General features: G+C 59.4%; 1 protein-coding gene across 2 annotated transcripts; it reads right to left on the reverse strand.

Moving 5' to 3' along the window:
• Positions 1-1,109: 1,109 nt before the first annotated feature.
• On the reverse strand, positions 1,110-9,948 carry LOC114489863 (arylsulfatase D-like). 2 transcript variants are annotated; one of them, XM_036017220.1, is made up of 8 exons: positions 9,757-9,948; positions 8,322-8,474; positions 7,552-7,673; positions 5,928-6,050; positions 4,839-5,262; positions 3,648-3,787; positions 2,124-2,258; positions 1,110-1,324 (listed from the first exon to the last, which is right to left on the reverse strand). In XM_036017220.1, exons 1-8 carry the CDS (start codon positions 9,789-9,791, stop codon positions 1,149-1,151), a joined length of 1,308 nt encoding a protein of 435 aa, XP_035873113.1. In that variant the 5' UTR covers positions 9,792-9,948; the 3' UTR covers positions 1,110-1,148. The 2 variants fall into 2 exon arrangements, with proteins under 2 accessions (XP_035873113.1, XP_035873112.1); XM_036017219.1 differs by having other exon boundaries at positions 2,124-2,261; positions 3,651-3,787; positions 9,757-9,947.
• Between the last annotated feature and the right edge of the window lie 414 nt (positions 9,949-10,362).

Genomic DNA, 10,362 nt, shown 5'->3' on the forward strand with positions numbered 1-10,362 from the left:
TCTGGGAAAAGGTGGCATTCGGCCTCCCCGCCAACATAGAAGTCCCGCCTGAGTTTCCAGCCCGGTGACCTGATACACGATTTCAGCCTGTTCGCTTCTATGACGGCATGACTGGGTTTCTTTAGAGAAGTCTTATTGTACACACACACACACACTCCAGCCACCCATCTACGGCATTGCTTCTTTCTCTCCACTAATAAACACACTAAAAAATGCTTTTTGGGGGGATGGGAACTTGGGGAAAGGGAACCTCACATTAGCCACAAGAGTATTTCTTTGACCCTTTCACTAGAATCACATAAAACTGTGATCAAACTGTTGACTTCCAGCCTGCGCCAGGTGTCAGTGGGTTGGATTGTGGTCCTCTGCCCCCCAAAAGGTTGTGGGTTCGATTCCCGTTTGGGGCACATGCCTAAGTTGTTGGTTCGATCCCCAGTCTGGGCACACACAGGAGGCAGCGACTGATCAATGTCTCCCCCTCTTTCTCTGTCTCTCTCCCTCCCTCTCTAAGCCTCTTCTTGGGTGAGGATTCAGAAGACAGACTTTTGTTTTAAAGATGTTGTTTATTTATTTTTAGAGAGGGACGGGAGGGAGAAAGAGAGAGAGAGAGAAACATCCATGTGCGGTTGCTGGGGGCCGTGGCCTGCAACCCAGGCATGTGCCCTGACTGGGAATCGAACCTGCGACGCTTTGGTTCTTGGCCCGTGCTCCATCCACTGAGCTACGCCAGCCGGGGGAGAAGACCGATAGTGACGCCTGCTTTTCCCTCTTGAATGAGAGTGACTCTTGGCCAAAGTGCTCATGTGGAGGCGAGAACTCAGGGTTACGTCATGTGATCATAGCGTCACCAACAGGTGGGCAAAACGGCGTTGCAGGGAATGCCAGGGCCACGTCTCGGGGGCTCACGTTCTAACAAGGTCATTCATCTCCCCCTGCTTAAGCGGGGGTCTAAAGTTGTACCGAAACTGCGGATCAGGTGGCTTGACCCGGTATCTCATGCTAACCCTAAGCTTGACGGAGTTTGGCTATTTTCCGTGAAGCTGTCCCCTACGCCAGAGGACACGAGAGCTCCCGTAGCGTTCTCACATGGTTGGGTGTCCCTCCCCCCCCAAATGTGGACACGGTCTCCGGGAGGAGGGAGCAGGGTGTCACCTCACGCACCTGTCCCGGGGCACCTCGCCGCCCCCCAGCTGGACCACGGTGGGGAAGACATCCATGAGGCTGGTGGGCTCGGAGACCACCCGGCCGGCGGGCAGCACCCCGGGCCAGCGGAAAATGCCAGGCACCCGGATCCCGCCTTCCCAGCCCGCCATGCCTTTGCCGCCTGTGAGCAGAGAGAGGACACACCGTGAGAGGACCCCCCCGCCCCGGGGAGACGGTCCCGTGTGGACACACCCCTGCACGCACGTGTCTGTGTGTCTGTCTGCACCCCCGTAGTACCTAGCTGCCCGTGGGGGGGAACAATTCTGTTGCCCAACACTGGCCGCAGCGGCTGCTCCAGAACCTCGGGACACCGCTTCCCCGGCAGCTGGGGTCCACACCTCTTCCCCCCGAAACGTGGGGGGCCTTGGTGACCCCCTCAGCGAACGGGGCATGGGACGCATCCCTTCAGCACCGGTAGTGGGATGCCATACAAACGCAACGCCAGTGGGTCTTCCTCTTATTTACCCCCCCTTTTTTCTTCCTGGATGGGACGGGCGTCGGACCTGGGACCCCACGTTCTCCTCCCCTCTGAACGCCTCAGCACGCCCACCACCCTGCTCTCGTACCCGCCCTGTCCCAGTCCTTCGTTTCAAAGACCAACCCCTGCGGGGAGGGGGGGGGGGACTCTCTGATCAAGGGTGGGGGCCCCGTCTCCCTCTCGGGGAGCCCCAAATAACGAGGAAGCCCCCCATGACAGCCACATCTTTGTACATGCCCACAGCGATTCACCAGGTGCTCCCAGTTTTGGGGAACTAAATCCAGGTGCGGGAAGTCCAGCGAGCATGGGGCGGTGGGAGAATTTTACACGGGACCCCGATCGGTGCATGCTTCCCTACGGGGGTCTCCACGGTGACCCCCGGCGGCCCGCCTGCCCCCGTGCTCGAACCCTCACACCCCCGCCCCCCGCAACCTGGTCTCACCTCTGTAGATGCCGTTCCACCCTCCCAGCTGCCCGAGGGCCTCGTCCCTCGCCTCCAGGTGCCCGCCGTGATCCGAGGTAAAGTACGTGAACGTCTTGTTTTTCAAGCCGCGTTCTTCCAGCGCGTGGAGGAGTTGGCCTTGACGAAACAAAAAAAAAGGGGGGGCGTTTTGGGGGGAAGGGAACTAAAAGGGCATCGGTCAACGGAACACATGATCCTCCCCCTCTCGGTAGAAGTCACCGCTGGCTAGAAAGACCCCCGAGGGACCACGGTCCCCGGGATGTCACAGGGAGAGACAGGACAGTGCGTGGGAGACGCAGCTCCTTGTCGGGATGCAGTGAGGCCGAGATCTTGCTGGCACGGAGAGTGACAATTCGGAAAACAGAATAAATGCGTGGAGCCCACAGGAGGCCACCGGCGTGGCTGTGCACGGACAAGGCGGGAGTGGGCTGAGACACGGTGACCTCGGAGGTTCCCGTCCACTCAGGACGCAGCCAGGGCTCTGAGCATCCGTGGGTGCCGGCACGGGGGGTTAGGGCGGAGCTGTCCACCGACCCCACGATGCCCTCCTCCTCCACGGACACTCTCACGGGCTTCCACGTCGCGGGGAGTCCAGACGATACTGTAACCGTGTTCCAGGAGGTGCGCAGCACGGACAACGCAGGCTGATACAGCATCCTGCATCCGGCCACTGCCCCGGGCTGAGGTCATTCGCCTCTTCGCTTGGCCCACAGGCGGTGGGAACACTAACACAAACGGAGCCCCTTGGAAATGGGGCCGCCGGGGCCACCGGCCCCGAGGGGCTGCCCCATAGTCGGATGCCTCCACCCTGTGGGCGTTAAAACAGGACACAGTGACCTCTGCTCGGGGCCGAAAGCCACCCTGTGTCCCACAGAGCCGCCTGCAAAGGGGACAGGGAAGCAGACAGGGTGACGCCTGGACGGAGGAACCCAGGACCGAGCACGAAACACGCTGTTGGAGAATCAGCGTCATGATGCCGTGTCCTCTGCACCCACAGCCACGCCCCCCTGCTGGGGGTGTCCCTGTCCCCTCCCCTTTCTCCTACATAACTGCCACCCCTTTGTCTGCTCATTAGGACCCTGTGGGGCTCCGGTGGGGGCCCCACTTGGAAAGCCTTTCATTCTGAGGTTAGACAGTGTCATGTGTGGCGATGATTTCAATGCCTACAACATGTTAAGAGTTTGCAATGCCGTTGGCCCCTTGAGGCCACGGAAGGAAACCGATTTTGTCCCCTGATCCCGAAAGATGTCCTGATCCTTCACATCCCAAGGTCTCTCTTGCTGGCGTGACGTCGTGGGCTCTGTGGAAGGGGGCCCTCTGCTCCCAAGGAGACCCAGAAACCCCCAGACACCAAAGCAGCGCGTGAGTGATGATGGGGGAGAACCTTTTCGCTTCTCTTCCTCGCCGCTGACGGTACCGCAGCCCGATTCACTGCGGAGCCGCCGAGCGGTCAGCCTCCTCTCCTGGCACGGCCCACAGCGCGTCACGCCACGTCCCCAGACTTACCCACGAGCCAGTCCATCTCTTCCACGTTGTCGCCGTACGGGCCGTGCCGACTCCTCCCGGCAAACGCTCCGGTGGAGACCAGGGGGATGTGCACGTGCAGCAGGGACACAAACAGGAGGAAGGGCCTGTGCTTGTTCCTGGAAGGGAGGGAAAGACGCCCTTCAAGGACAACGGCCTCTGTGTCTACACGCCAAGGGGACCTGGGAGGTCGTGGCAGAGACTGGAGTTTGGGGGGAGCGGTCTGAGGGAAAGGTGGGGTTCCTCAAGCCCCGCCTGCACCCACGGCGGGCTTACGAAACCCCAAAGAGGATGTAAAGAGATGCGGATGCTCTGAGAAGTCCTCTCGTCGTTGCAACGTGGTGGGTTGGGATGGGTGGCGGATACGTGGAAATATTCTCATGGAAAACCACTGTGAGATACCACGTCATACCGGTCAGCATGGCCGTCCTCCACCAACCCACAAGCAACGAGGGCTGGCGAGGCTGTGGAGAAAGGGGGACCCTCGTGCACCGAGGGTGGGAAGGCAGTCTGCAATGTCCTCCAAACATGATGCACGGAACTGCCTCAGAGCCTGCCAGTTCTACCTTGGGGTGTTCATCTGAAGAAACCCGAAACACTAATTCTGAAAGATGTATGCACCCTTATCATTACTGCAGCGTCTCTGACAATCAATCACCGGGACCTGGAAACAATGCAGTTGTCCATCGACAGATGACTGAATAAGAAAGACATGCTTCATACGCACAATGGAATACTACACAGCCATGAAAAAGGACGGCTTCTTAACCTTTAGAGACAGCATGGGGAGACCTACAGGGCATGAGGCTCCACGAAAGCAGGCCGACAGAGAGACACAAATACCCTATGATGGCACTTACATGCGGAATCTAATAAAAGAAAAGAATTAAACACCTGGCTGGCGTAGCTCCGTGGACGGAGCGCGGGCTGCGAACCAAAGCGTCACAGGTTCGATTCCCAGCCAGGGCACATGCCTGGGTTGCAGGCCACGGCCCCCAGCAACCGCACATGGATGTTTCTCTCTCTCTCTCTCCCCTGCTCCCTCCCTAAAAATAAATAAATAAAATCTTTAAAAAAAATCTAACCACCGGTGCCGCACCCCTGAAACTCTCGTTTCAACTCTAACTGGAAACCGAAAACCCCCCCCGGGGGGGGGGGGAGTCCCATCACCTCTCCACGTAGGACACGGCTTCCTCCAGCAGCAGACCGGTGGCCGTTTCCAGACGCATGGGCTGCTCCGTCACCTCGTGGTTCCTCATGAGCACGCAGTTCCACCGCCGCACGAAGCCGAAGCTGGCGAACCAGGAGGCGAAGAAGAGCAGGAGCAGGCCGGCCGCCCCCAGGACGGCTCTCCGGGGCACGGACAGCAGCCCGCAGGCCCTGCCCGCGGCCGCCGTCAGGACGCCCCAGGCCGCCCACTGGGTGTACTGCCCCAGGCGCGCCCTCAGGGCCGCGTCCACCTCGGGCGGCCGGCCGGGCTGGCAGTCATTGACCAGCGTGAAGGGCATGCCGTAGAAGTCGTCGAAGCCGTGGCGGAGGGGGTGGTGGCAGTGGTCCCCGCGGGTGGCACAGTTGACACCCTGGTGCCATTTGCCTGAGGAGAGAAGCAAAAAAAAAAAAACAAGTTCAGCAGAAAAGACCTACATGTACCGTCCCGTGTCAGAAACAGAGCACCCCCCTGCCCACCCTGGGTCAGGTCCATTTGGACGTTCCCATGGCAACTGAGGTACGTAGCAGCCACGTCTGAAACTGGACAGGAGTGTGATGAGAAATCTGAAAGAGCCCCGGCTGGCGTAGCTCCGTGGGTGGAGCGCGGGCTGCGAACCAAAGCGTCACAGGTTCGATTCCCAGTCAGGGCACATGCCTGGGTTGCAGGCCATGGCCCCCAGCAACCGCACGTGGATTTTTCTCTCTCTCTCTTTCTCCCTCCCTTCCCTCTCTGAAAATCAATAAATAAAGTCTTAAAAAAAAAGAAATCTGAAAGAGAAAGAGAAGGATAAGGATTGGAAAGGGAATGCCAGGAGACAAGGAGATTGGTAAGTCCGGGGGGAAGCACAAGCCCATCCACCAAGATTCTGAAGTAAAAACTCCTTGCCCGTGAGAAAGCCCAGCCCTAGAAACAACCCAGGAGAACTTGGACAGATCGGGCGCCAGCTTGTGGTTCTGACCCGTGACCTTCTGGTTCCGACCCGGGACCCTTTCCCCTCGCAAGGGCGGGGGTCCTGGTAATGGGGCGCTCTTCAAGGCCACCACGCGTACCTATGAGGCCCGTGGCGTACCCCTCCTGCTGCAGGATCCTCGCAAACGTGGTTTCGTTCTGGGGGAGCCCGCCCGAGCCCCCGTTCCACTGGAGGGCCCGGTACCCATCGCTGGCGTCCATGCCTGTGGGGCGGAGCAGAGGGGGCCACTCGGTGCCTGTCGGCAGCTGGGGGCGCTCTCCACGGGGGGTGGGGGTGCGCGCCCCGCCAGGGGACACTCCGCAGGGTCTGGAACTGGGTTTGGTGGTCACGGCTGGGGGAGGGGGTACGAAGAGCCTCTTGTGCGTGGAAGCACCCTGGAGCGCATGGGGGCAGACCTACCAAGGGAACCCCCCGGCCCCCAAAATCAGGAGTGCTGAGGCGGAGGCTCCAAGTCTCCACATGAGTCTGTTTATCTATCTGTCTATCTATCTATCAATCACCTATTTATCCATCCATCCATCCATCATCTACCTTTTTATCTCTCCACCCATCCATGTATTAATCAATCCACCCATTCATCCATCATCTACTGATTTATCTATCCTTCTATCATCTATCTATCCATCCATCCCTCATCCATCTTTTTATCCATCCATCCATCCATCCATGTATTTATCAATCTATCCACCCACCCATCCAACATCTGTTTTATCTATCTATCCTTCTACCATCTATCCATCCATCATCTATCTATCATCTATCCATCCATGCATCATCTATCTATCTATCCATCCATCTATCTATCTATCATCTATCCATCCATGCATCATCTATCTATCTATCCATCCATCTATCTATCTATCATCTATCCATCCATCATCTATCTATCATCTATCCATCCATGCATCATCTATCTTTTTATCTCTCCATCCATCCATGTATTTATCAATCTATCCACCCATCCATCCAACATCTACCAATTTATCTATCTACCCTTCTATCATCTATCCATCCATCCATCCATGTATTTATCAATCTATCCACCCATCCAACATCTGCTGTTTTATCTATCTATCCTTCTACCATCTATCTATCCATCCATCCCTCATTTATCTTTTTATCCATCCATCCATCCATCCATCCATCATCATCTATGTATTTTTTGGGGTATGGGACGACACCCCAACCAACCGAGCCACCCGACCAGGGCTCGATGCCCATGTTGAAATACAGAACACATCCCGGTCAGCCACCACGAAACTTTCAGCCTTTTTTTTTTTCAATTTCCACGTATCCAGACTCTTCCTCATGACTGCATGAAACACAGCCGTTAGGTAAAGTACGAGACGATAAATGGCAGATTATGTCCTCGCCATTTTCCTGGGGTCTCAGCCATCGCGGCCTGATTGTGAAAACCAATCAATAAACCAATGAATCAGTCGGGTGGGCATCGTCCCTTAAAGCAAAAGGTTGCGGGTTCGATTCCTAGTCAGGGCACATGGCTGGGTGGGTGGGGGGCGGTCCAGTGATGGTAGGGGTGCGTAAGGCAGGCAACTGGTCAATGTTTCAGCCACCAACAGAAACCTCCCTGTCTTCCTCCCTTCCCCTCTCTGTGAAAATCAATAAATACAGTCTAACAACAGAAAATAAAGTGAGTGGACACAGACGCGCCTTCCTCTGGTCATCCCCCGCTGGCCACCCACCTGATCGGAAAGCGTGTCTCCCGGTCAGGAAGGCGGCGCGGCTCGGCGTGCAGAGCGGGGCGGCCGCCAGGTGCTGGGTGAGCCGCACCCCTTCCTCGGCCAGCCGGTCGATGTGGGGCGTCCTGAGCAAACCAGAGCCCCGCGTCACCGTCACCGTCGGGGAGGGGCGGGGCTCCCCGTTGGAAAGCATTGGGACGGGACCCTTCCTCGGAAACGGGGTCTTTGCTGATGGGATTGAGGGGAGGGTCTGAGAGGAGGTGGTCCTGGCTCAGGGTGGCCCTGCGTCCAGTGACAGCGTCCTGAGAAGGGACAGAGGAGGAGACGCAGACCCGGAGGAGAAGCCGCGTGGAGACGGAGGCAGAGACGGGAGGGACGCGGCCACCAGCCCAGGGACGCCTGGAGCCCCAGGAGCTGGAAGAGATGGGAGGGACCCTCCCTGTAGTCTGTGGAGGAAGGGGGCCCTGGGACACCTGGACCTCAGACGCCTGGTCTCCAGGACAGTGGACGAATTCTTGTGGTTGTAATGCACCCCTGCGCGGCCGGTGGCTAAGGCAGCCAGAGGGAGCATGCACCCACCCACCGCTGCCCCGTAGTGTTGGAAAGGGGTAGTATACTTCCCTTTGGAAAAATTAATTCTTTCAGCGTCGGGATCTGATGCGCTCAGGAATTTCCCACTCTCCGCAGGCGGATTTTAAAAGCGTCATCGGCCAGACGCGCACCCACTGACCCCCCACCCCCACCACCCCACCAAGACCACCAGCGCGGTGTACCTCAGTGTGCGGTTCCCATAGCAACCAAGGTCCCCGATGCCGAGGTCGTCCGCCATGATCAGCAGAATGTTGGGTTTCAAGGCATTGGCGGTTTTGCACCCGCAAGGCCTCAGGAGCAGGCACGCAGTGAGCAGAGCCGCCGGCCAGCAGGCCCTGCACAGACACGCAAACGGCCGGCGTGAACGTCTCCGCCTCGGAAGGAGAGGTCACCCTTTCAAAAACCGGCTCGCTGGGCAGCCGAGTGCTTTTCCACTAACTTAGGCTCTAACGAGGGATTGCGTGTCCCGTGGGTTTCCTTTTGTCGCCATCGCTTGCAGAAGGGCATGCACCGCAGGGAACTCTTAAGAGGCCCGCCGTGCCAAACTTAGGTTTGTGTTTGAATCCAGACCGCTCCTTCCCGCCACCGTGCGTAACTGCGCCTCAGTAAAGGGCGGGTTGGGAGGGTGAGCGCACGCCTCCAGGGCCGGCGCCTCCCTGTGTCCGTGCGGAGAGGCCCCCGGTGTCCCCAGAGTTCCGGGTGCGCCATGATGCAGGCGGCCCGGGAGCGTCGTGGCGGAGGGACACTGGCATATTAAAACGATACATGGGAGATTAAAAGCACCCCACGCAAGACCGGGAGATACAGCACGGCCGTTCGGACTGCATGGTTACCGCGCGGCTTTGAAACGCGCGTGACCGCGCGCTCCCCGAGCGCGCCGGCGACCCTGCGTCATAGGACCTGGCGCGCACCGGGCGGGTCCCGGGCTCTCCCTGCCTTCTAACGCGGAGGGACTTGGAGACGGTGTGGCCGGGCTCGTGATTCCCGGGTCTGGGCCGTAAGCTCCCGCGTGTCCTGAGGCCCCGAGCACCTGGGATCCTCCGGTGCTGCCCGAACTCCACGGTGGCGCCGCGGTGCGACAGCCATTCGCAGACTCGGGGGAGAGACGGCCAAGCTCTCCGGAGGGACCCGGACAGGGGCGGGCCCGGGGCGGGCCCGGGGCGGGACGAGGCGTGGCCAGACAGTTGGGTGTCTTGGGGAGTCTCGTGGGCTGCGGGTAGGGGGACCGCGTGCGTCTCCATGTTACGGGGCGGGGCGGGGGGCGGGGAACGGAGGTTGAACCGCGCTCCGGCGGCGGCGCTAGGAGGGGGCAGCCAGGAGGGGGCCGCCAGGGCGTGTCTTAGAGAGTGGGGGAGGGCCGATCCCCGCCTTTCCCTTTCTCCACTTTGCCTGTTCTTCGCCTAATCCCGTGGGGCGGGGCTTTGTCGCCGCCCCACGTTTTTTTTTTTTTTTGTGCCGGGTCCGGGTCAAAACAGGCCTCTAGTGGTGTCTTGATGACTTTTAGGCACAAACACAGCTGCTTTTCCCGAGAACCCACGCTCACCATGGACGCGCCCTCCACCCCGCGCCCCCAGCCCCAGCCCCCCAGGGGGGGCTGCGTCCCGGGGCCCCGCGCACCTGGCGGCGGCTGTGGCACGTCCCCTCTGCATCATCCGTCCCGTGGCGGAGCCGGAGCCGGAGCGAGCCGCCCCGGACTTTGCCCGGAGCCCTCTGCGCCCTAGTCCCGCCCCCGGAGCTGTAAAATCTGAGGGGGGGGGGTGTGACTCCTGCTTCCCTAATCTGCTTAATCTCCTCTGGGGCCTCCCCGTAACTAATCTTCGAAAAACAGGTTTTCCGGGGTCCTGCCGGTTCCACGGGTCACCCCGGGGGGGGGGGGACTGGGACAAAGGAGGCGCTGAACACTCCAGGCTGGGCTTGCGCGTGGGGACGACCCACCGCCCCCTTCTCTCCATCTGAGGCAGGGTATTAGAAGTTTCCCGGAGTAACCAAGCACCCAGGATGCAAAATCATTTTCCCCTGGTCCTGGCCACCAGATTTGTCCTGTGTGACCAAGGGGAGGGTGTGTGTGTGTGTGTGTGTGCGCGCGCGCGCTCGCTGTCATCTGGCCCAGTTGGACCGTCGTCACCCACGGGGGTCTGCCCGGGGCCCTAATTCAGGTCCTGGGCCCCTAGGAGCTCCACCCACCGCAGGAGTGAGGGGTTTACCTCTCCCACTCAGTTGTGC

The sequence above is a fragment of the Phyllostomus discolor genome, chromosome Y, assembly GCF_004126475.2.
Source record: "Phyllostomus discolor isolate MPI-MPIP mPhyDis1 chromosome Y, mPhyDis1.pri.v3, whole genome shotgun sequence".
NCBI lineage: Eukaryota > Metazoa > Chordata > Mammalia > Chiroptera > Phyllostomidae > Phyllostomus > Phyllostomus discolor.